At 35.4% G+C, this 21,437-nt stretch overlaps 1 protein-coding gene across 2 annotated transcripts; it reads right to left on the minus strand.

The window, feature by feature from the left end:
• Positions 1-397: 397 nt before the first annotated feature.
• Positions 398-14,050, minus strand: LOC114393265 (WD40 repeat-containing protein HOS15-like). Of its 2 annotated transcripts, none has more exons than XM_028354539.1 (14): positions 13,716-14,049; positions 11,475-11,620; positions 10,846-11,355; positions 10,229-10,323; positions 10,078-10,124; positions 8,632-8,782; positions 5,741-5,804; positions 2,510-2,668; positions 2,276-2,397; positions 1,778-1,852; positions 1,519-1,572; positions 1,324-1,397; positions 1,088-1,162; positions 398-890 (listed from the first exon to the last, which is right to left on the minus strand). In XM_028354539.1, the coding sequence occupies exons 3-14, from the start codon at positions 11,264-11,266 to the stop codon at positions 671-673; spliced, it is 1,557 nt and encodes a 518-aa protein (XP_028210340.1). In that variant the 5' UTR covers positions 11,267-11,355; positions 11,475-11,620; positions 13,716-14,049; the 3' UTR covers positions 398-670. The 2 variants fall into 2 exon arrangements, with proteins under 2 accessions (XP_028210340.1, XP_028210339.1); XM_028354538.1 differs by having other exon boundaries at positions 402-890; positions 10,846-11,347; positions 13,716-14,050.
• Between the last annotated feature and the right edge of the window lie 7,387 nt (positions 14,051-21,437).

The raw sequence follows: 21,437 nt of genomic DNA on the forward strand, positions 1-21,437 counted from the left end.
GGACCCTATTTAATAAATAGTTTATAAAACTAACCCATTTAGGTCAATTTACCTCACATCTCATTGCCATTTGCCCAATCAAAGCCTCAGTTAATAGTGATTATTTATTAGTTACATGACGAGCGTGTAATTGGAGACAGCGGGGTTATTACAATGAATTTTCACCCCCTTTATCTAAATGCTAAGCTTCCCCCAAAATTAAAACTTAACTGACATTAAGGGGCGTTTTAGAAGCCAACGTGAAAATCAAATTAACCCCATCCTTTTATCGAACTCTTGAACACTAGATTATTTATCAAAACCTCACCCATTCCCTTCATTATCAAGCCCTAATGGATCAACGGGGCCGAAATTGCAGGCCATTTGCAGCCATCGGAGCAAGAGAAAGGCAAGTAGATACAAAAAACACAAGTCAAGCGATAATTGTACAGGATATTATCTAACTAAATCTATACACTTCGGCTTATTAAGAATGCACTCCTACAAACTACTTTTTACTAATGTTATAGCAAATTACAACGGGATCCACGAACAATGAGTTATACCTACAACTATGGTTAAAATGGGTAACCTACCACCCACCCAAAATACACTTCCACCGATCTCATCTCAAGGGGTGAAAAGAAAGAATTTAATGTACTAGTGTGGAGAAATTGGTGCTACACAGATATTACATTCTAAAATCCAAAACGCAAACTGTATTATTAGCAAAACATGCAGCAATCTTGTCACCCTCCTTATTCCAGCAGACCTCAAAAATGCCCCCATTGCCTGTGTATGTTTTGACAATCTTGCCGTCCCTCAATGACCATATGTGCATGGATCTGTCAAGAGACCCACTAACTAGATAATCGCCGTTGGGACTGAAAGCAACAGAATATACGGGATGCCTGTACAACCAAATAAACATGTCAGGAAAAAAAATAAACTAAGACCTGCAATTTACATGTTCATCAGACTCCTCTCGTCTACAACTTTGAAACAGAAAATGGAAAGAGGCTGATACACATATACTACCCTCCCATATGAATAAACCAAAAGCTAAGAAGACCCTCAAATAAATATACTCGAGCTATAAATACAGTACCTGTGTCCATCCAAGCTGTACATGAGTTTCCCAAGTTCCACATCCCATAGCTTTACAGTTGAGTCAAATGAAGCACTGCACAACAAGATGACTACATAGTTTTTAAAATGAAAACTAACTACCAAATAGTACCCAATAAGAAAAAATAGCTAACAGGCACCCATCATCATAATCAAACTGTCAAGATGGATGTAAATCATGAAAATGAACCTAATTTCACCATAAAATTAACTGACCTAGCCAACACCAGTTTATGATTAGGGTTATTTGTACCAGGACCAGTGGGGCTCCATCTGATGGTATATATCTCCTACAAAACAAATTCTTTAGTTTTCCCAACAACATGCAGAATGCATAAAGAATTAAAATTTTAAATGCAGATATACATAGAAAACATTGGAAAAGAATCAAACATTCAAAACTCACAGCACCTTGGAATGCTCCCTTAAGTCATGAAGATAAGTATCCTGCTTCATACTCCATATCTACAAAACAAATCACATATTCCATCCAAACAAGAAACATCAAAACAAACATGCAGTAATTTCATAAATTACTGCATCTTTCTCAGACTAAATAATTTTATAGAAGCATGAAGTGCAAAAGCCTGAACCAGCCAAAAAAACAATAAATATGGAATTATAACATCGATAAGATCCAACAGTTAATTATTAACGGGTCAACTGTTACCTTTGCTGTGATATCATCAGAACAGGAGGCTAGCAATGAACCTGAGGGATCCCATTTGACACAATTAACCTCACCCTGAAAAATGCAGAAAGGTGATTTAGCAGATGTAATGTAAACACTTGTCCAATAACTATATCGCATTCCAATGAAATATCTCAAACTATTTGCTTTCTGAACACCCAACAGAAAAATTTCAGATCTTTGATCCTTTAACCTTAGTCAACTACATAAAATGCAAGCAAACTACAAACTGAATTGGCTACCCAATTAATTCATATAGTGCTGGTCATTTGAAATACAAATAAATAGTAGAGCAACTCAAGAAGTCAGGATTCATCATGAAAGCAGCAGCCCACAGTTATCCACTAATCTATATAGTTAACCTTGCCAGATATTTTAACTTTAGGGGATGAACCCTTCCTCACAACAGAGTGTAATTTCAGCATTGAAAAATATCAGTGTAGCGTAGTTCCACAAAATAAGGACTCATGAACAAACCTGGTGCCCAGCAAAAGTTTTTATAGGGCGGGTTTCTCCAATTTTGCAAACATATATCATATTGTCTGTGGAACTTGTGGCAAAAGACACATTGTTGCGCCAATCAACATCAAGTGTTGGACCTAGATAATATATCAAACCCAAATTAAAAAATCATTCATAACATTTGAGAAAATTCTCACCAAGAGCTCTTCTTATAGAATTCTCCCTTGATTATATATTCAAAATTTGCACCTGAATGAAATTCAAATTGTTGTTTCCATTCTTCTGCCTTCACATCCCACACAATTGCAGTTTGATCACAACTTCCAGTCAGAAGATAATCTCCTTTCTTATTCCACTTCAGAGAGAATATTGGTCCCTTGTGTTTGCTTAATGTACTCTTCAGTTCACCTAGTCATAGATGCCACAAAACAGTCAAAACAACTATCATAATAGAAGTCCTACTAATTGTAAGACAAAAGTATAATATCTTTAGCACTCAAATCAATCAGTTTGATGTTTCATTAAATTAACTCCGTGGCTGAAAAACATTACATGAGAAGAGTAAAGTTGCTCCCCTATCATTCACCAAGCTACTATATGATTAATGGTTTACCATATCAACAGCTCACTACTGAAATAATCAGCACTTCATATAACAAAAATAGCTTCGACTATCGAGAGTCTTTCCTGGCCATTCCTCAGTTACCACCTTGTGATTTTACCCTTGTTTGGGTAGTGGGTCAGAATATCCTTAGAGATTTTGTTTAAACTCCGTTACAGAGATGACATATGATAGGTCAAATGATGGTCCCATTCTCTAGGACACCCACCATACCATAGAAACTTGATGGAAAAAATTATTTATCTTGGTGTGCTTCTGAGGAACTTTGGTTTCTTGGTCAGGGGTACCATGATCGTTTAGAAAAAAAAAGGACCTAATGAAGTGACAACATAGAATCACGCTAAGTGGAAGCTTGACTTTCAGCTCTATACCTTGTTATGGCAATCTGTGGAGCTGAATATATTAGCATATCCTTATAGACAAAAGACCCATTTCCAACAGTATTTACCTTTACCACATTTGTATGTCTAACAATATCAGCAGTCAAAAAACAGGCCTGTTTGCTTTCACCATTTCTTGTTTTCTTTTTGAATAAAGAAGATTCTAAGAGAAAATTTGTTTAAAGTTCTGTTTTCATTTTGACATAGGACTCAGATTGAATACTAGATAGAGGATAGTTTTCTAGAATGTCCTTTTCTATTTCTATATCTGAGCTATATATAGAATCTAAGGAGAGAAACTTCCTTCTTTCCTCTAAATCAATCAATCTCCTGCCAGCGCTAGAAGGGAGAGAGTCCTGAGAGTAGTTCCAACGCCTGTGGATCCGGTCCCAGGTTCAACCATACTGCGAATTTTCAAATGTTGGGTAAAGAGGAGTGCCCCACGTCGCTCTCACCATCTTGTTTCTTTTCAATCTCGTTGCTTCCCACTTTTGCTCAACAGGAATACATTAGATTTCATTGATATCTTCATCTACATGTCCCAAGCCACTTTGCGTCCAGGCAAAAACTGCCTTCTCTGCCACTACTATATCATGCCTCCAGCACAACAGCCCACCATATCCAGCATGCCAAAACTTCCTTGTCCAGAACCCATGAACAAAGCAATTTACACAGACCTAAATTGCTTTAGTTGTTTAGCAGGTAAGTTGTTTAGTCTGTCCCCTAATATCTGCACAAGTTTACCTTCGGGCTTGGGGGATGTACTTCACAAGTACTGCAGGTTGCCAGCATCCAATTGAAAGTTGATTCACAACTACCACTATCTGTACTTTTGGTCTATACTTCACAAATTTCACTGTATGACGAGGTATGGAAACTTGGTGGTTCACAACACAAGACACTATCATTTTGGAAATAGAATCCAAAAATGAAAATAACAAAATAAACATGTTTTCAAAAGGTTTAGAAATTGAAAATGAAAATTATTTTCTGAAATGAGCATAGAAAATATTTTCAGAGTACCAAACAGCCCCTTACTTTCCCTAGTTTGTTTATTTTTATAAATTTCCTTTGCCTCTTTTATCAAAATCAAAAAACTCTGTCTCCCTTAAAATTTGGAGGCAAAATAATTCAATGTTTCCATTCCCCATCTCCAAAGAACATAAATATAAGTACTCACTATGTTCCTGTCCCCTTTACTTTTCTTTGGTTTAACTTTAAGTCTTCAAGCATAACCATAGTACCATACAATGTGAGAGCTACAAACACAATAACAAATACAAATATCAACACCTAAATTATATAGGCCACTTCTCCCATTTTAATCACTAGTTTACAAAACAGATAATGTCAATGCATCCAGAGGCTCACAAATGCATATCAAGAGGAAGCTTATTGCTGGAAAACCATTCATGTGCCACCACGCTCAGGTGATCTTTCCGGCCATTAGCTGACGAAAAGGGTGCTTCTCTGATCTAATTTGCTAGGGACCACCACAGAACATATCATTGCCTTTCTAGTCAAGCCTTGCCATCGTGGCTCAGTTGTTGGACCCACACCGGATATTTAGACTGAGGATTTCATCCCTTATGCCTTGGTTCCACCACTCCAAGGGGCTGCTTGGCAGTGAATCCGCTGCAACTTAACCCATGTGAAGTTGCCACCGGTAGGGTATGTTTTCACCACATTTTGCTGCTGTCCGGCTTGTTTTTGCTTTGTTCAATCTTATTCCTACACAGGTTGCTGAGTTGTTGGGATCATTTGGATAGGTTTGCCTGTGCTTGCCACTATTTGGCAGGGTTTATTTGTAATAAGCTGAGAGCTTAATAGCCTTAGCTAGAGGGGAGTGTTAGAAGATTAACAGTTTTACATTAGTGGTAATGTAAGAATATATAGGGGGTTTTTTAACAGCATTTTAGAATATATAGGCAACTATATTTTAGTTAGATTATATTAGAATAATCAATTGCCAATTACTAAGCACGAGATATGTTTTGCCAGCTCTCAGCTGGGATTACTCCATGTATAGAATTCAATAATGAGTACGGTTCTCTCAATAATTTGTCTCTTGTAAGTTGTAACAATCATTCATGTAATTGAATATTTATCAGCAGTTAAGCACAATGAATGGATTAGCATAAGTTCAATCTAAATGTGAATCTTTTGTTGTTCCTAAACATATTCCCTCAAACAAATAAAAAATATAAGTCTCCCAATCACTAAAACTTATAGCAGCTTACACTATGCAAATAACAATTCAAATTCTTACATTGTTATATATATAAACAAGAAGCAATTGCTCACCTCCCCAGGTCACTCTCCCAAGGCTTCCAAGATAGCTAAGCATTCTCATCCACCCCAACAACATAATAGCAAACAAAAATATGATTCGAAGGCATTTTTTAGTTCTTCTCATTTCATCACATATAAATCCTAAAAGGCTACTACAGAATCTAAGGATACAAAAGAATGACCTACCATTGGTGGTCCAAATTCTTGCTTGCCCATCATATGAACCAGTTGCGAGAAGTGTCCCTTCCCCCTGTACAACAGCCCCCAGAGTGAACTCTTCATTATATGGTGTAAAACATTACTAACAAATATTACAGAAAATAATCTTCAAGATAGGAATAGTACCTATGCATAGCAAAAAAAATTTGGGGGGGGGGGGGGGGGGGGGGGGTATTGAGCAAATTTACCAAAAGACAAAAGATACAGAAACAACATTTTAGGAAAGAGATTTTTTTTTTATACCCATAGGGGCCAACCCGAGGCGATGTCACATGTGGGACTCAACTATCCGTAAATGTGAGAGAAAGTTATCGAAATGGAAGCGAAGGCACATTTCGTTTGGGGGGAGAGTGACATTAATAAAGTCAGTACTAACATCAATACCTATTTTTTTTTCTTTTTTCAGGGTGCCTCAATCAGTGGTGGATAAGCTAGTGAAAATACAGCGTACATTCAAGGACATCAACACTTTCAACATGGCTCCCTATGGGGAGGAGGGTCTGACCAAAAAAAGATTTTGTGGATTAGATGGGAGAAGGTGTGCCTACCAAAAGAAAGGGGAGGGCTTGGTATCAAGGACATCAACACTTTCAACATGGCTCTACTAGGCAAATGGAAGTGGCATCTCTTACAAAACCAAGGAGAGCTTTGGGCTAAAGTATTGGAATCAAGATATGGCGGGTGGAGGGGTTTGAAGGAAGAAGCAAGGGCAGCCAACGAATCAACTTGGTGGAGGGATTTAAAAAAGACTACACAACAATCATATCAAGGGAGGGCTATCCAAGCTGGATTTAGATGGAAGGTAGGAGCTGGAGACAGAATTAAATTTTGGGAGGATAGATGGCTATGTCAGGAGACATCTTTAGCAGAAAAATACCCTCGACTCTACAGCATATCATTACAGCAACAGCAGACCATCCGGCAAATGGGATCTCACATAGACAGTAGGTGGGAGTGGCACTTTATCTGGAGAAGACCTTTGTTTGAATGCGAAATTGAGGCGGCTGTCAACTTCCTGGGAGAGGTTCAAGACAGGAATTTTCAGGAGCAGGGACAGGATGCATGGGAGTGGACATGTCATCAATCAGGCGCATATTCTACCCATAGTGCCTATCAGCTATTATGGGAGGGGGAAGCAGTTGGTAGTAAGGAGGAGGGTTATGTGGAGTTATGGAAGCTGAAGATCCCTAGTAGGATTGCTGTATTTGCCTGGAGATTATTTTCAGATAGACTACCTACAAAGAAAAATTTGCAGAGGAGACAAGTGCAGATCATGGACTCATCATGCCATTTTTGTGGCTGTTTGGAGGAAGAGGCATCCCATTTATTTTTTCATTGCTTGAAAATACAACCCATATGGTGGGAAACTATGGCTTGGGTGAACATTAAAAGTGTGTTCCCGGAAAATCCGATTCATCATTTCCTCCAACACTCATATGTACAGGTGGATGGTATAAGGATTAAGAGGTGGCAAAGCTGGTGGATGGCGGTAGTTTGGTCAATTTGGCAGATGCGAAATAGTATTATATTCTCCAATGCATCCTTCAATGTCAACAAACTGTTAGAGGATGCTATGTTCTTAATCTGGTCGTGGCTAAGAAACTTGGAGAAAGATATTAAAATTCATTTTTATCAATGGTCGAGTCAAATCCGGCAAGGTTCTTTGTATCAGTAGTGGGTGGTTTCGATTGCATTTCTAGCAGATGTATTACTTATGTAGCCATAATATGGTTACTAAACAAACTATATTAGTTTCTCTATGGAACCATGTGTATGGTAACCTACCTATGTACTTAGTACCTCTGGTACTTCTTTCTCATTAATATATATACTATTATCTTTGCTGATCAAAAAAAAAGGAAAGAGATTTTCAAGTTCCCCTCTATTTTCTTAATTTATGTCAGTCCCACTAGTTTGGGGAAAGGACCCACCAAATGAGGAATGAGGCCAACATTTAGTAGGATCCAAAGGAATTTCACCCGATAGGAAAGGGAGTATTAGAGGATGTGTTGCTAGCAATTCTCAACATATAAACAGTTTTTATAGAGCTTTCAGACAGAAATAGGTGCTTGTCAGGTACAGCTACATTTGAAACATACAACAAGCATCCAAAAGCATTGATACCATTTTTATAGCAGAACGAAGAGAAAAGGGGGAACAGAGATAATTATGATGGAATATTACAGAAAATAACCATGGCTTCAGAGAAGAATGTAATAAAAGTTAATTTATAGAATGAGGCTTGTCTCTCAATAAGTATTTCTGGGGAGAGATCGTTTTGAATCATATCTTCTCACTTTCAGGCACAATAGACAGCAAGATTGCTGAATAAAGGGTGCAATTAAATTAAAATAGGGAAACAAAGGCCGGTTACTTCCCACTGCAAAATGGGAGTTAAAAAATCCTAACACAAAATAAATTGTTAAAATATAACCACACATTACACTGTTTTTTAACTAACATGAGTATTTGTCAACTTTCAAACCCAATTTAAAATGATACAAGATGGAACTCAGTTATATAAGTCAATATAAATGTAAAATGTTGTGATTATCTAAAGTAAAAAAAAATGACATGATTAATGAATCTTGGTTGAATGAGTGGTCCCTACAACTTTAGCTTAACTAATAGCGGCACTTAAGTCCAGCTCTGAAGGATTCTTCATATGAAAGTAAATCTTATTATATGTTAAAAAAAATTGTATAGCATCTTATAATATATCCCCCTTGCTTTATTGAGGGGGAAGGGCTTTCCAAGTAATAACAGTGAACCCAAAAAAGAAGCTTTGGCATTAAACATAGAAATACAAGTAATTATCTTGGATTTAAATTTAAATCATTATATGCAACCGAACTCACATTCCAGTCAAGTGTAGTGACATCTTTACTCTTTTCATTTGTTTTACCCCTAACATGCTTCAACACCAACACATTCAAAGGGCTGTTCTGTGAACCAGGCTTACATCTCCCTTCTGCTATTGTCCAAATACGAGCTGTCGAATCTCCAGATCTAAAAGTTGAAATGATCATGGTAAAGTGAGAGAATATTATATGAAGCCAGCTATCAGGATTCAATTCTCAAAATCATAAAACTGAAAAGGGTGATCATTAAAGTAATCTTTAAAAGTGTTTCAGAACCCCAACAAAAAAAAAAAAAAAAGAAGTTAAAACAACTGCATGGCACATGAATTCCAGATATTATTAAAAAAGAATTCCTTAGAAGTGTTCAAAAAAATATAAATTTATTAGGAAAAGGAAAAGGCACATGAATATTGGAAATATATCATAAAGAAAACAATTATGTGCTACTGAATCCATCTATTGTAAATTTTCATAAGATTCATAATGAATAAATTGCAAGATTCATATTACTCTTGATACCCATATGCAATATAGATGAGAAGACAGAAAATTCAGACCAACTTTTGTATCTATAACTTTGAAAAGAAGGCTCAAATAGCCAAAAAAACAAAAAGGAGAACTAAAGAAACATAGATCCCCTTGGCCTTTTATTTCAACAACAGTTAAGCATGGGTATGGGTAATGGAATGCCAATGAAAATTGATGAAATGTAACTAATTGGATATCATTAAATAATTTAAATCTTTGAAAGTTCTTCATGAAATTAATCCATGAACAAAAGAAAAGATTTAGCAGCAGCCATTGACAATGATTAATGAAAATTGCTATTTTTGGAATCAACAAATAGCACTGCTATCCCATCCAAAAATAATTAAATCTTTGACAGTTGTTCTTCATGAAATCCAAAACTAACCCCCCAAAAAACCCTAGTGTTTCTGTTCAGAGGGCATTTTTAGAATCAACAAATAGCACTGCTATCCCATCCACTATGGCTGGCTGCTATTCTGCCTGCTTTAGGGTCCACTACAGCAACTATACTTAACTGCTCTGCTACAGCAGCCTCTGTAGCGGCCAGGGGACACTATGCTACTATAGCAGTGCTATAGCCCATTATTTGAAACCCTGATTCCAGAAACACTAGTTCTTTAAAACATTTCACATGGATTTACTTTCCATTTTATAAACAAAAAACAAGTTACAAATTACAATTTCAGTAATTCAATACCAAAAACATTGTTTCTAAACAGGTATGGTTAAGTAAAAACTATAAAAAAAAATAACTGAATGCATTTAGTTTTCCTCAATCACAAAGGAAATCAGACAAAATTGGAAACATTACAAATGGAAACCCGATATTCACAATATTATGTGCATTATCCATTACGTTACGCATATTTTAATACATATTTTTATGCCAAATAAATCATTCATGTAGATGCTTACCCTGATGCAAGAAGAGATCCTGTAGGGCTCCATGCACAAGCACACACCTAAAAACAGATGGTGAACAGTCCAATTAGCAGAGTTTGACAGAAGAAACACTAGATGAAAAGAAAATTTAGGAAACAAAAGCAGCATTGAAGATATACTTAACCTCTGAAGTATGACCTTCCAAAATTGTCACATCTGAACTAGGAATTTCAAATAGCTGAGATGTTGATGTAGTAGAGATGTCCATTGATTCTGGCCCTATTAAACAAATAGAAAATTACTGTGAAGGAAGAATAATATAACCGAAACAGACCACTAGTCTGTATTTTAGTGTAACACTGACACATACACTGAAATACCCCCTATTAACAGAATTTTGGGGCAAGGGACTATAGTGGGGTAAACACTTGCAACTATGATAAGCAATTTAAAAAAACTGCATAAAATTATTTTATAAGAATCATATTTGCAAGCAAACTACAATATCAAGGGGTTATTATTTTAGTCATTTGTCATTAGTCAGTAAACCACTCCTGCTTCATAACCAAACCATAATATTCAAGCAAATATATTATAAATTTTAGAAGGAGCAAGCAATGATAGAAACATGTAAACATGAACAGCAAATAAGGGATAACAAAGGAAAATGAACATTGGAATTATTTGACGACATTTAGGACAAATTTTAATATAAAAAAATGCAGCTAACTACCAAACATGCAAGAAAGAACATATTCTACATAAGATATCGTAAGCCATTTCCCCCGAACAGAAAATTACCTCCAACTGCTCCATTCTCTTCAAGCTTTACAACAGGAACCCTATCTTCATGATCTATGACCATTTTTCTGACAGTCTGGTCTCCGTGTTGTTGTTCTCGTTCTTTATCATTTTCTACCTTCTCCCTATCCTTCACAACTTCTTTCTGTCTTTCACGTCTTTCCTTTTCAACTTCTTTCTCCTTTTCACGTCTATCCTTTTCAACTTCTTTCTCCCTTTCTCGTCTATCCTTTTCAACTTCTTTCTCCCTTTCTCGTCTATCCTTTTCAACTTCTTTATCCCTTTCACGTCTATCCTTTTCAACTTCTTTCTCCCTTTCACGCCTATCCTTTTCTCTTACCCGTACACGTTCACCTTCATGCTCCTTTTCAAATTCCTTCTTTCTTTCCTTTTGTAGTTTTTTTCTTCTTTCACTTATCATTTGCCTAAGTTCATGCACATCTTTCGTGATAAGATCCAAAGGTTGTAAGAATGAAAAATCTTCTTCCAGGTCTGCATCACACTGGCAGGCTTAAAAGAAACATTGATCAACATGAAACCTAGGGTATAAAAGCTTAGAAAGGTCTACTCAAATGGATGTATGTTAAGTTGATAGTAAATCAAGAATGCAAAAAGTAGAAAATGCTAACATTACTCAAGTTGGCTTCCATCTCAAAGTACTGTAGACCCTTCTGAATAAATGTAACAAGAGCACCTGACGGCACCAAATTTCCATCAATGGAGCATTTGTTAATACCAGCTTCATAACCAAAAGTAAAAGCAGCATGCGTGAAACCTGCAGTAGTGATGTAGCAAAAGTAACCAGTAAAGCAATTCAGATGAAAGCTATATAGCGATTTCATAAATATCAAAAGCTTCATATATATGGAAAGCATGACTTTTATTGTCCAGTAAACAAATTATGTTATAAACTCCACCTCATGAAGTTTTCCAAATTCTGATGAATGCCCTAGACTATATGATTCCTCTAAGACAACAGCACCAACATATTGTTATCATCATAAAATAACTTCAGACATCAAATTTTAAAAAAAGCAAAATCCACATCAGCAATTACATTAAAACAAAGTGTAAATCACAAGCAATCATATAACATTCTTCAATTTCAAACGGATATTTTGAAGAACCAACTCTCCCAAAAGCATAAGTTGTTATGTATCAGTAACAACGAAAACAAACTAGTCTTTTCCCTCTAGATGAGGGCAGCTACAAGGATCAAACAATGCGATAATGTTCTATCATAAATCGTATCTATAGACAAACTTTGACCTCTAAATCCTTCTTGATGATTTCGCCTACATCTCCTTTCTTTGTCTCCTCTACCCCTAGCGATTGGGTTTGATAGGTATCAAGTAAAGATAGAAATAAGGAATGAAAGTACTGTATTATTTACATATTCAGGTCTGGAATTAAGGACCAGATCCTAGGATATAGTACTGTTTACATTATAAATAAACAAGGAAGACAACAACAAGAGAAACTCTCCTTAGGCACTTTGAGAGGCATAAACTCTCCCAAGGATCCTAAACCACCTCCTCCCACCTCTCTCCACTCATACCGCTATTCTGTTATCACACTTTTCCCATTCATCCCCCTTATCTCTGCACTACCACTAAGCAGTTAGCTTCTCCTTTCTCCCTTCTAGCCCTTCTCAGATACACTTAGAAAATAACAGGCTTATTTGGGCCTGTATCAAGTTTATACTCCATCTGGTCTACTCTCCTTACTAGGACTTCTATAGTTCATCTCCACATAAGCTTGTAGTGTGTAAAATGCAATGCTCATTTATACCATAATTTAACTTTTATTTAGCAGAAAGCAGACAGCAAAGATCAAACATGCAACCACTTGGTCATAGGGGATCTAATATTCTAATATCATGTTGAATAGACACGGAATGGTTTTATATCTATCATACTATATCGTACGTTATGTATGCAGTTCAGAACGACAGTTAGTCCAAAGGCCAAGCAAACACTTATACTTCGATCCATGAGAGTCATTTTCTAAGTTGCCTCAAGCTCTCAGTTCCATATAGCTCACAGCTCCATCAAGCTTCCTTTCAATCAATAATTCTACACCATCCTTTTGCAAATATAATTCTTAACTTACACCAACCACAACCACAACATATTCAAGTAGGAGCAGCAAAAAATTAATCTCGTCACAGGCATCATTTTGATTCACTATACACACCTCAATCAGTATAAAATGAACAGAAACAGCTCATTATCAACATATAACTGCAGTCTCAAGTGTATCTTAACTAAAACCCATAACTGATAAAATAAACAGAGAATTTCAGAACCGCAAACATCAACCCTAAAACCACATCTATTTTTTTTCAGTAGCAGATCTAACAATTTTCAGTCCTCCTTATATCTTCAAGCAGGAAAAAAAAAAAGCTTAAGGACCATTTTTTTCCCGCGAGACTAATTTTTCTTTTCTCAGCAATCAAACCCTAATCCGCTGAAGCAACATTGAAACGCCCAAACCAGCTCGAAAATGTTAAATTCAAAAGAAACTACAAAAAAAAAGCTCGATACCCCTCAAAACATCAGAACCTTAACATCTCACACACACACACACACACACAAGAGAGAAAGTGAGAAAAAAGCATCCTACATGTTTTGAAACACGAACAGAGAGAGAGCAAGAAAAAATGAAGCTCAAAGAAACCTGATTCTTGAAGGTACAGAAAAACTAGGTAAAGGTAATTGAAGACATCTTACAGACACACTCACATACAAAAAGAAGAAGAAGAAGAAGAAGAAGAAGGAAAGGAGACAAGTATATAAACATATCAATGGGTTTTGGAACGCGAAAAGAGAGAAGAAGAAGAAAAGAAAAGAAAGGAAAAGCAAAGAAACCTGATTCTTGAAGGTAGCGATAAACGAGGTAATTGAGTTCGGCGGAGGAGATGGAGGCCATGTTCTCCGAGAAGCAAGAACGGTTCCGCTACAAGAACATGAGAGAGAGAGAGGGAGAGAGGGAGAGAGAGAAGTTTGGTTGCGATTGGAGAAGAAAAAGGTGAACGGTGAACGATTACGTGAGGTAGCGAGCTAGGTAAGAGGTAGCAGAGAGAGAGAGAGAACGGATTAGAAACTGCCACAGTCACGCACGCTCACGGGGTCGGGTTGGGTTTTTCGGTTCTATCCGCCTCTGTTACTTTTACACCGCTTCCATTTCTTCTACTTTCCCGTTTATCCTTTAACATACCGTATATATTATATTACACTATTACTCATTGTGATTGATTATATATATATATATATATATAAAGTTGTAATTGCTTGTATTTTTTATACTTAGTATAATTTTTATACTTTTTCTTATTATCTATTCCTTTCTAACAATAGTGATTATTCAGGCAAATTAATTTAATGAAATTTTTTTTATAAACTATTTTTTAAAACGGGTCTCTTTTGAAACTATTTATAGGGAGGGTCTATTTTTACAAGTAATCTGTCATGCACGTTGGCGACACACTTGAGTCGCCATGCATGCTGGCGAAACAGTGGCTGACATGGAGCAGGTTTCGTCATTGACATTGGCAAAACACGTGAGGTAGGGGTTTCACAATTGGCATTGGCGAAACACATAAGGCATAGGTTCTAAGTGCAACAGGTTGCGCAGAGATGAGCAGATGGCAGTGCAGCAATGTCATGCATGTTTTGCCATTATCATTGTCGAAACAGGTGTGCAGTTTTGCTTTCGCCTTTTTGAGTGGTGAAACATGTGGTGTAGACCCTTTAAATAGCAAGCCTTCGTTGATGCTTTCTTCTGCCTTGAAAATTTCTACCTTTATTTTTGAACTTTTTCTACCTTAAAAGCCTTCAAATTTTTCAAGTTTCTGAATAATTCCTCTGGCATCATTCACAAATTATTTATTTGAAGTAATATTTTTTTTGTTAGAATGAAGTTTAAGTGTAGTATTTTTTGTAATTAGATATTTTTATTTTGAAGTTATTGTTGTTATGATTAATTATTTATAATATTGTTTTTGTAGGTATATGATGAATTTGGTTATAACAGTCTTGTATTTCAATGGAAGAGTATATGAAGAGAATGATGGTGTAATATTTGAAGGCAGTAAAAAAGCGGTTCGGATTAAACATTGAATTAGTTTCAATGCTTTGAAAAAAAAATGGAGATAAGGTAAAGTTAGAAAATAATGAAATTATTTCTTCTATAAGTTGTAGATTTTTAGTTTCAGGAAAATATGTTGCATTGCTAATTTGTGATGACGAAGATGTTGAAACTATGCTTGAAAGTTTTCAACAACAAGAACAAATGTCAGTTCTAGAATTATACATAAAAAAAGATGTTGTTGGTGGTTCTATGTTTCATTTTACAAATAATGAGTCGGAACCACCCAGAAATGTAAGCAATTTACATGATGATGAAGATGATGATGATAATTATCTTGTGTCAAACTCATACGTTGAAAAGTCTTTAGATGAAGATGATAGTGTTGATGGTATATCTGATACAGATGATGAATTCACCGACATAATTCAACTAGTTACAATTGTTCACCCAACAGAAGGTATATTTTATTAAATAAAAAATAGGTGAATACATTTATCATTTTATGACAATTGTATTTAATGGTAAATAAATACGATTATGATATTGACCTGAATTTTATTTTTTTAACTATTAGGTGCCGAAGGAATTCAAAATCCATTTTGAAATGATGTTTTGCATTATAACAATATCAATTGGAGTCATCCTGATAAGGAAGACATTTGTGGTTTGGAGATGCCTTCGAGTTTTAATGTTGGGCAAAAATTATATGTTAGCATGGATTTTGACCGTAAAGATGCGGTAAAAAATGCACTGAAATAATATGTTATGAAGGTGCATCAAAGTTTTAAAGTTGTTGAAACCAAATCACACAAATATATCGTTTGTTGCCCGAATAAAAGCGCAAAGTGTCCTTGCCCTTTTTATATGAGGGCAATTTTATCTAAAAAAACTTATTTGTGGAAAGTGATACAATGGGATAGACCACACACATGTTTGAATATGATTATGACACAAGATCATTAGAAGCTTGATTCAGATTTAATTGTCACTTGTGTAGTAGGTACATTTTTTATGTTCATATTATCCTACTTTTGCGTTATTAGTTATTTAATTTTTTTTATTTTATTAACAGGCATGATTAGAAAAGATCCATCAACAAAAGTTTCTTTGATTCAAGAAAGGATAAACAGTGAATTTACCTATAAGGTTTCGTACCAAAAAGAATGGATGGCGAAACAAAAAGCGATTGCAATTGAATATGGCAATTGGAAAGAGTCATATATGAAACTTTCGTCGTGGCTAAAACACATGCAAAATCATTCTCTTGGATCCTATTTTCAAATACTGCATGACGATTTTATTGTTAGGACTAGGGTGAGTCACGAACACCGTCAGTTTCATAGAGTATTTTGGACTTTCGGTCAATGTAAAGAGGCTTTTAATTATTGTAAGCCAATCATACAATTTGACGGCACACATTTATACGAGAAATACCGTGAGACCTTGTTAATGGCCACATCACAAGATGGAAATGGTTGTGTTCTTCCTCTAGCATTCGCCGTAGTCGAAGGTGAAGCGTTAACAGCATGATCATGATTTTTGGCACACTTGCGTGAACATGTGACAGATAAAAATAGTATTTGTCTCATATATGATCGTCACACGAGTATAAAGTCTATTGTTGCTAACGAAGTACTTAGCTGGCAACCTCCCCACGGTTATCATGTTTACTGCGTCTGACACATAGCAAGCAATTTCAATCACAAATTCAACAATGTCAAACAAAAAGAAATGTTAAAGAAATTGGGTAAGAATTAATTTATAATATGAAGTTAATTTAAGTTTCATATATACTTAAAATTGTTGTTGCTAACTAATTTTATGCAGGCTACACTCCTTACAAGCATACATTTGATCAAAATTTAGAAAAATTTCATCAATTGAGTCCAGTCATAGCAACACGGATTGATAAAGAAGGACATAGATATGGTCACATGACAATCAACCTCTCAGAATGTGTAAATAAGGTATTGAAGGATTGTCGCAACATACCGATAACAACATTGGTGAAATCAACATATAGTAGGTGTCGAAAGTACTTTGTTGATCGTGGTCGGCAAGCCCAAAGACAATTAAATGAAGGACAAGTATATTGTTCTAAGGTTGTTAAATAACTTCGAAAAAATCAAGAACAAGCTTGTTCGCACATCGTCTGCATCTGTGATGTCCACTCGATAAGGTTTAAAGTAGAGGTGACCTTCAATCCTATAACGCAACGTGGCATACAAAAGTGGGCAGTTAACTTGAATGACCATTATTGTCAATGTGGAAAGTATTTTGTACTTCACTATCCATGTTCACACATTATTGGTGCTTGTGGTTACGTGAGCATGAACTACTTGAAATATGTAGATGTTGTTTACACAAATGATCACATCTTAAAAGCTTACTCCGCACAATGGTGGCCTATTGGGAATGAAGCGACAATTCCTCCTTCTGATGACTCATGGACACTTATCCCTGATCCAACTACAATTCGTGCGAAAGGTTGGCCAAAATCAACAAGGATAAGGAATGAGATGGATTGGATCGAACTATCTGAGCACTGACATAAATTTAGTAGATGTGGAACAGAAGAGCACAACAGGCGTCGATGTCCAATACAATCTGAACATGAAAGTTGTTAAATTAATTGATTTATGTATTAAGTTTGTGTTCTTCAATGAAATCGTAGCTATCCATGATCAGTTTTTTTTAAATATTTATTATTATATTTTTGTGCGCGACATAAATTGCATCCATCAGTAAACCTTCATAAAATAAACGATAATAAAAGTCTCAAATTGAAATGAGAAACATACAACAACATATTTAAACAGATACATGAAAATCAATCGTTATGATGTCCGTGATGACGTGAGAATGTGCCGCATTGTCGTTCCCATCTTCGTGCTTGTCTATCAGGATTTTTTCTAGGCCAATGTCTCCCCGCTTCAACTTGGTCAGCCTCAGCAGAAAATTGGTGACGTAAATCAGCACCTAATAAGTCATCCATATCAGGTCTTGCTCCGGGTACATTCCATTAAGTACCTAATGAGGCATTAGGTGTTGGAATTGGAGCATCATGTTGTTGTGAAGGGTCATAGTAGGTCATGAAAAATTGGGATATGTTTCTGCAACACCACCTAATGAATGTTCGCTTGTAGAAGTATCACTTTGATGACCTTTGAATGGATACTGATACATCTGTGTCGGATATTGAGAAAATGTTAGTGGTGTGTAATACATTTCATGGCCACGCTTTACCATCTGTGGATACAAATATGGTTCCGCTTCAACAACCTCCCTCCGTCTTACCATGTCTTGAGTTTCAACACTTGACGGGAGAATATGAAACTCTTGTGCAGCAAATTGATGTTCTGTTGCTGAACGATGTGACACAGGCTCAATGATTCTCTTTTGCTCTTCAAATAAAATGGTTATTTTCTCCACATAAGGCACTAGATCATCCACTGTCCATATATTTCTCCCTTATGGAGACACCATGTATTGTAATGTCTCTGCAACTTCAGCTTGCAATTATTAGGTGTTCAACTTAATGGACTAAAATTTCATAAATAATTTGAACTTAAATATTCAAAAAACCAAAAAAAATACCAATGTAGTTGTGTTTGCATTTTTAGGGTCAACAAATATCTTCATTTTTCGCCTATAGCAGACCATATAGTCGGAGTTAAAGCTCAGTAGGCCTTCTTGTCGAGGATAACTTTCAACCCTAAAATCAGCACAATTGTTCCATTGATTGATCATTCAGCCTAACAATTGCCCCCAATTTTCGTCATGTTTTCCTTTCAATGTTATGTCATGAATATTCAATGGCTGCTAAGGACACCCTGAAATTGGTTGTTACATTCCAAATTATCTCAACACTCTATCAGGTTGGTGTCACTCAATAACTTGGAAACAAATTAGTGGCACCACCGCGCACCACGCTACACTTCCAACTAAACAAATTGGAGGCAACACTAACATAATATTTGCTGTGTAAGGCTCCCACACAAACTACATATAATTTCAATGTTGTTTATTTTTAGTGAAATATGACATATTATTTATTATTTAACCAATACATTAACATGTTCTTACCTCATGTCGTTTCATAATATCTAATTTGTGACGAAAAACTATCAAATCATCATTGCCGATATGTTGATTTCCACGTCCCAGCCACCTAAAAAAATTATAAATTAATATACGTTACATTATTATTTATTTTGAAATAAAATCTAATTTTTTAAACGACTAACCTATGTCCAAGTGGTTTATTTTCTATTAAGGGAGAAGTCCTCTTTGGAGCCAAACTTGTACATTGTTCCCATGCCCATATTTGTATTAAGATACACATACCTTCAATTGATTTAATTTTATAATCGGTGGCGCTGCACTTCTCTCTATGTAAATAAGCAAGTACGGTGGGTCCTCATGCATATGTGTTGCACTCTCTAAAGTCTCGTAAAAACTGCAGGTACCTTAGCAAAACTTTGCTATTGCCTTTGTCAACAAATAAGACATCTCCAATGAATCTTAGGATCCATGCACAGGTAAACTTTTCTACTTGTTGTAAATTACCGTCATGGTTATTTAATTCTGGGAAATGGTGAGCCAACTAACTTAATTTAATCATACTGCATTGAAATTCACCTTCTCGTGGTCTGACTCCTAACAATTCTTCACATAAATTTGCTCAATTAAGGTTTTTCGGACCAATTAACGGTGACCCATCCATACGGAATAAAATAGAGACATCCCGAAGAGTAATAGTGCACTCTCCGCATCTCATGTGAAAAGTATGTGTTTTCGGCCTTCATCTTTCTATCAAGGCACTAATTAATGCTGCATTTATTTTTAAATATCTCATCCTCATAACCCAATAAAAACCAGATTTTCTAAGTAGATGAATAATTTCTTCTTGACCTTGATATGTGTGGACAACTCGTCTAATATGTAACTTTTTATCTTCTTTCCCATTCCAAACATGTTGTGAAACATGCTTATCTTGCATCCATAATACATCACAATCAACTGGACCAGATTTAATTTGTATATTTGACAAAGATGATGAACAAGATGTTATTTATACTTCAAAATTAAATATAATACAATAGCTGACAAAATATTTTATAAAATATTTGTAATTAATATAATAAAATTAAGTACATTTATAAAAATTAAATTAAATATATCTAAAAATTATTAATTACACCATAAATATATTATATAAAATAAATTAAAAAACATGCAAACAAAATAAATTATGTAACAAAAATAACAACGTATATAAAAAAATACATCAAAACTATATTTATAAAAAGTTCATACAACAGAATAAATAAATAAATTTAGTCACGAAATAATTATGCATAATTCTTTCCTCAATATCTAACACTCTCTCTATATATATACATTATCAAGAGTGACCACAGTTCATTATTTCATGTAGATATACAAACAATTGCATGAAAGCCTTTTCTTCATTTCATGCACTTCTCATTAGTTATTTGGCTATAGCTAATATCAAGAGTATTCACAGCTATCATACATAATAATAATGCAAAATAAATATATGTTTATAATAAAAAAAATTTAGATAACAACAACAAAACAATACCTGCATTGGAAGTGTTTGGCCACCACCTGAAGGATTTCGCTCCCACCTTTAGCGAAACAACACCTTTAGTGAGGAAGGGAAGACAGAAAAACTTTGGCAGAAAATTTTTTGAACGCACAAATGTGATGCACCACCAACGTAGGTTAAATAGCGGGGATGCATGTTTCGCCAGTGGTAATGGCAAAACTAGCATGGCCCTGTTTCGCCAGTGCTGCTTGCAAAACCTGTTGCAGTTGCACACTGGGCCTGCTCCTCTGCGCGCCTGCCTACCCCTAACCTGAGTTGTATCGCCAGTTTGATTGACATCATGCCATTTCACAAGGGGCAATGGCAAAACCGCCGCCAAGTGTCGCGTCCTAGGCATGTTTTGCCAATATGCATGGCGAGTTACATGTAGGAATAGACCCCTCCAGAATTTGTTTCAAAACGGATCCTTATCGAAAATAAGTTTCTAAAACTAACCGCTTGTGGTCAATTTGCCGATTATTCATTAGTTCTACAACTAAATGCGTGTAATTAGAGACGGCATGTTTATTACAAATTTTCATCCCCTTTATCTAAAGGCTGCTAAATGATCTTTTCAGTCATTTTTCTTATTCGATCTAAGGAAACAAATTGAATTTTCACGTTATTTTTACCATTCTTAAAGCCCCTTTTTTCTATTCGAACATTACATATAATTTTCACGTGACTAAAAATCTAAAGAAATAAGTTTTACATTTTAAATTAATTAAAAATAACAGTAATTGTTTAAAAAAAACATTGACTCAAATTTAAAAGTTAAAAAACCAAAAATAAATCAAAATAAATTTTAGTAAATAAACAAAATAAAAAATATACTTTAACCTTTTTTTATATAAGAAATCAAGTTACTCAAAGAATCCCTCAGTCT

This window comes from Glycine soja, chromosome 17 (genome assembly GCF_004193775.1).
Source record: "Glycine soja cultivar W05 chromosome 17, ASM419377v2, whole genome shotgun sequence".
Classification (NCBI taxonomy): domain Eukaryota; kingdom Viridiplantae; phylum Streptophyta; class Magnoliopsida; order Fabales; family Fabaceae; genus Glycine; species Glycine soja.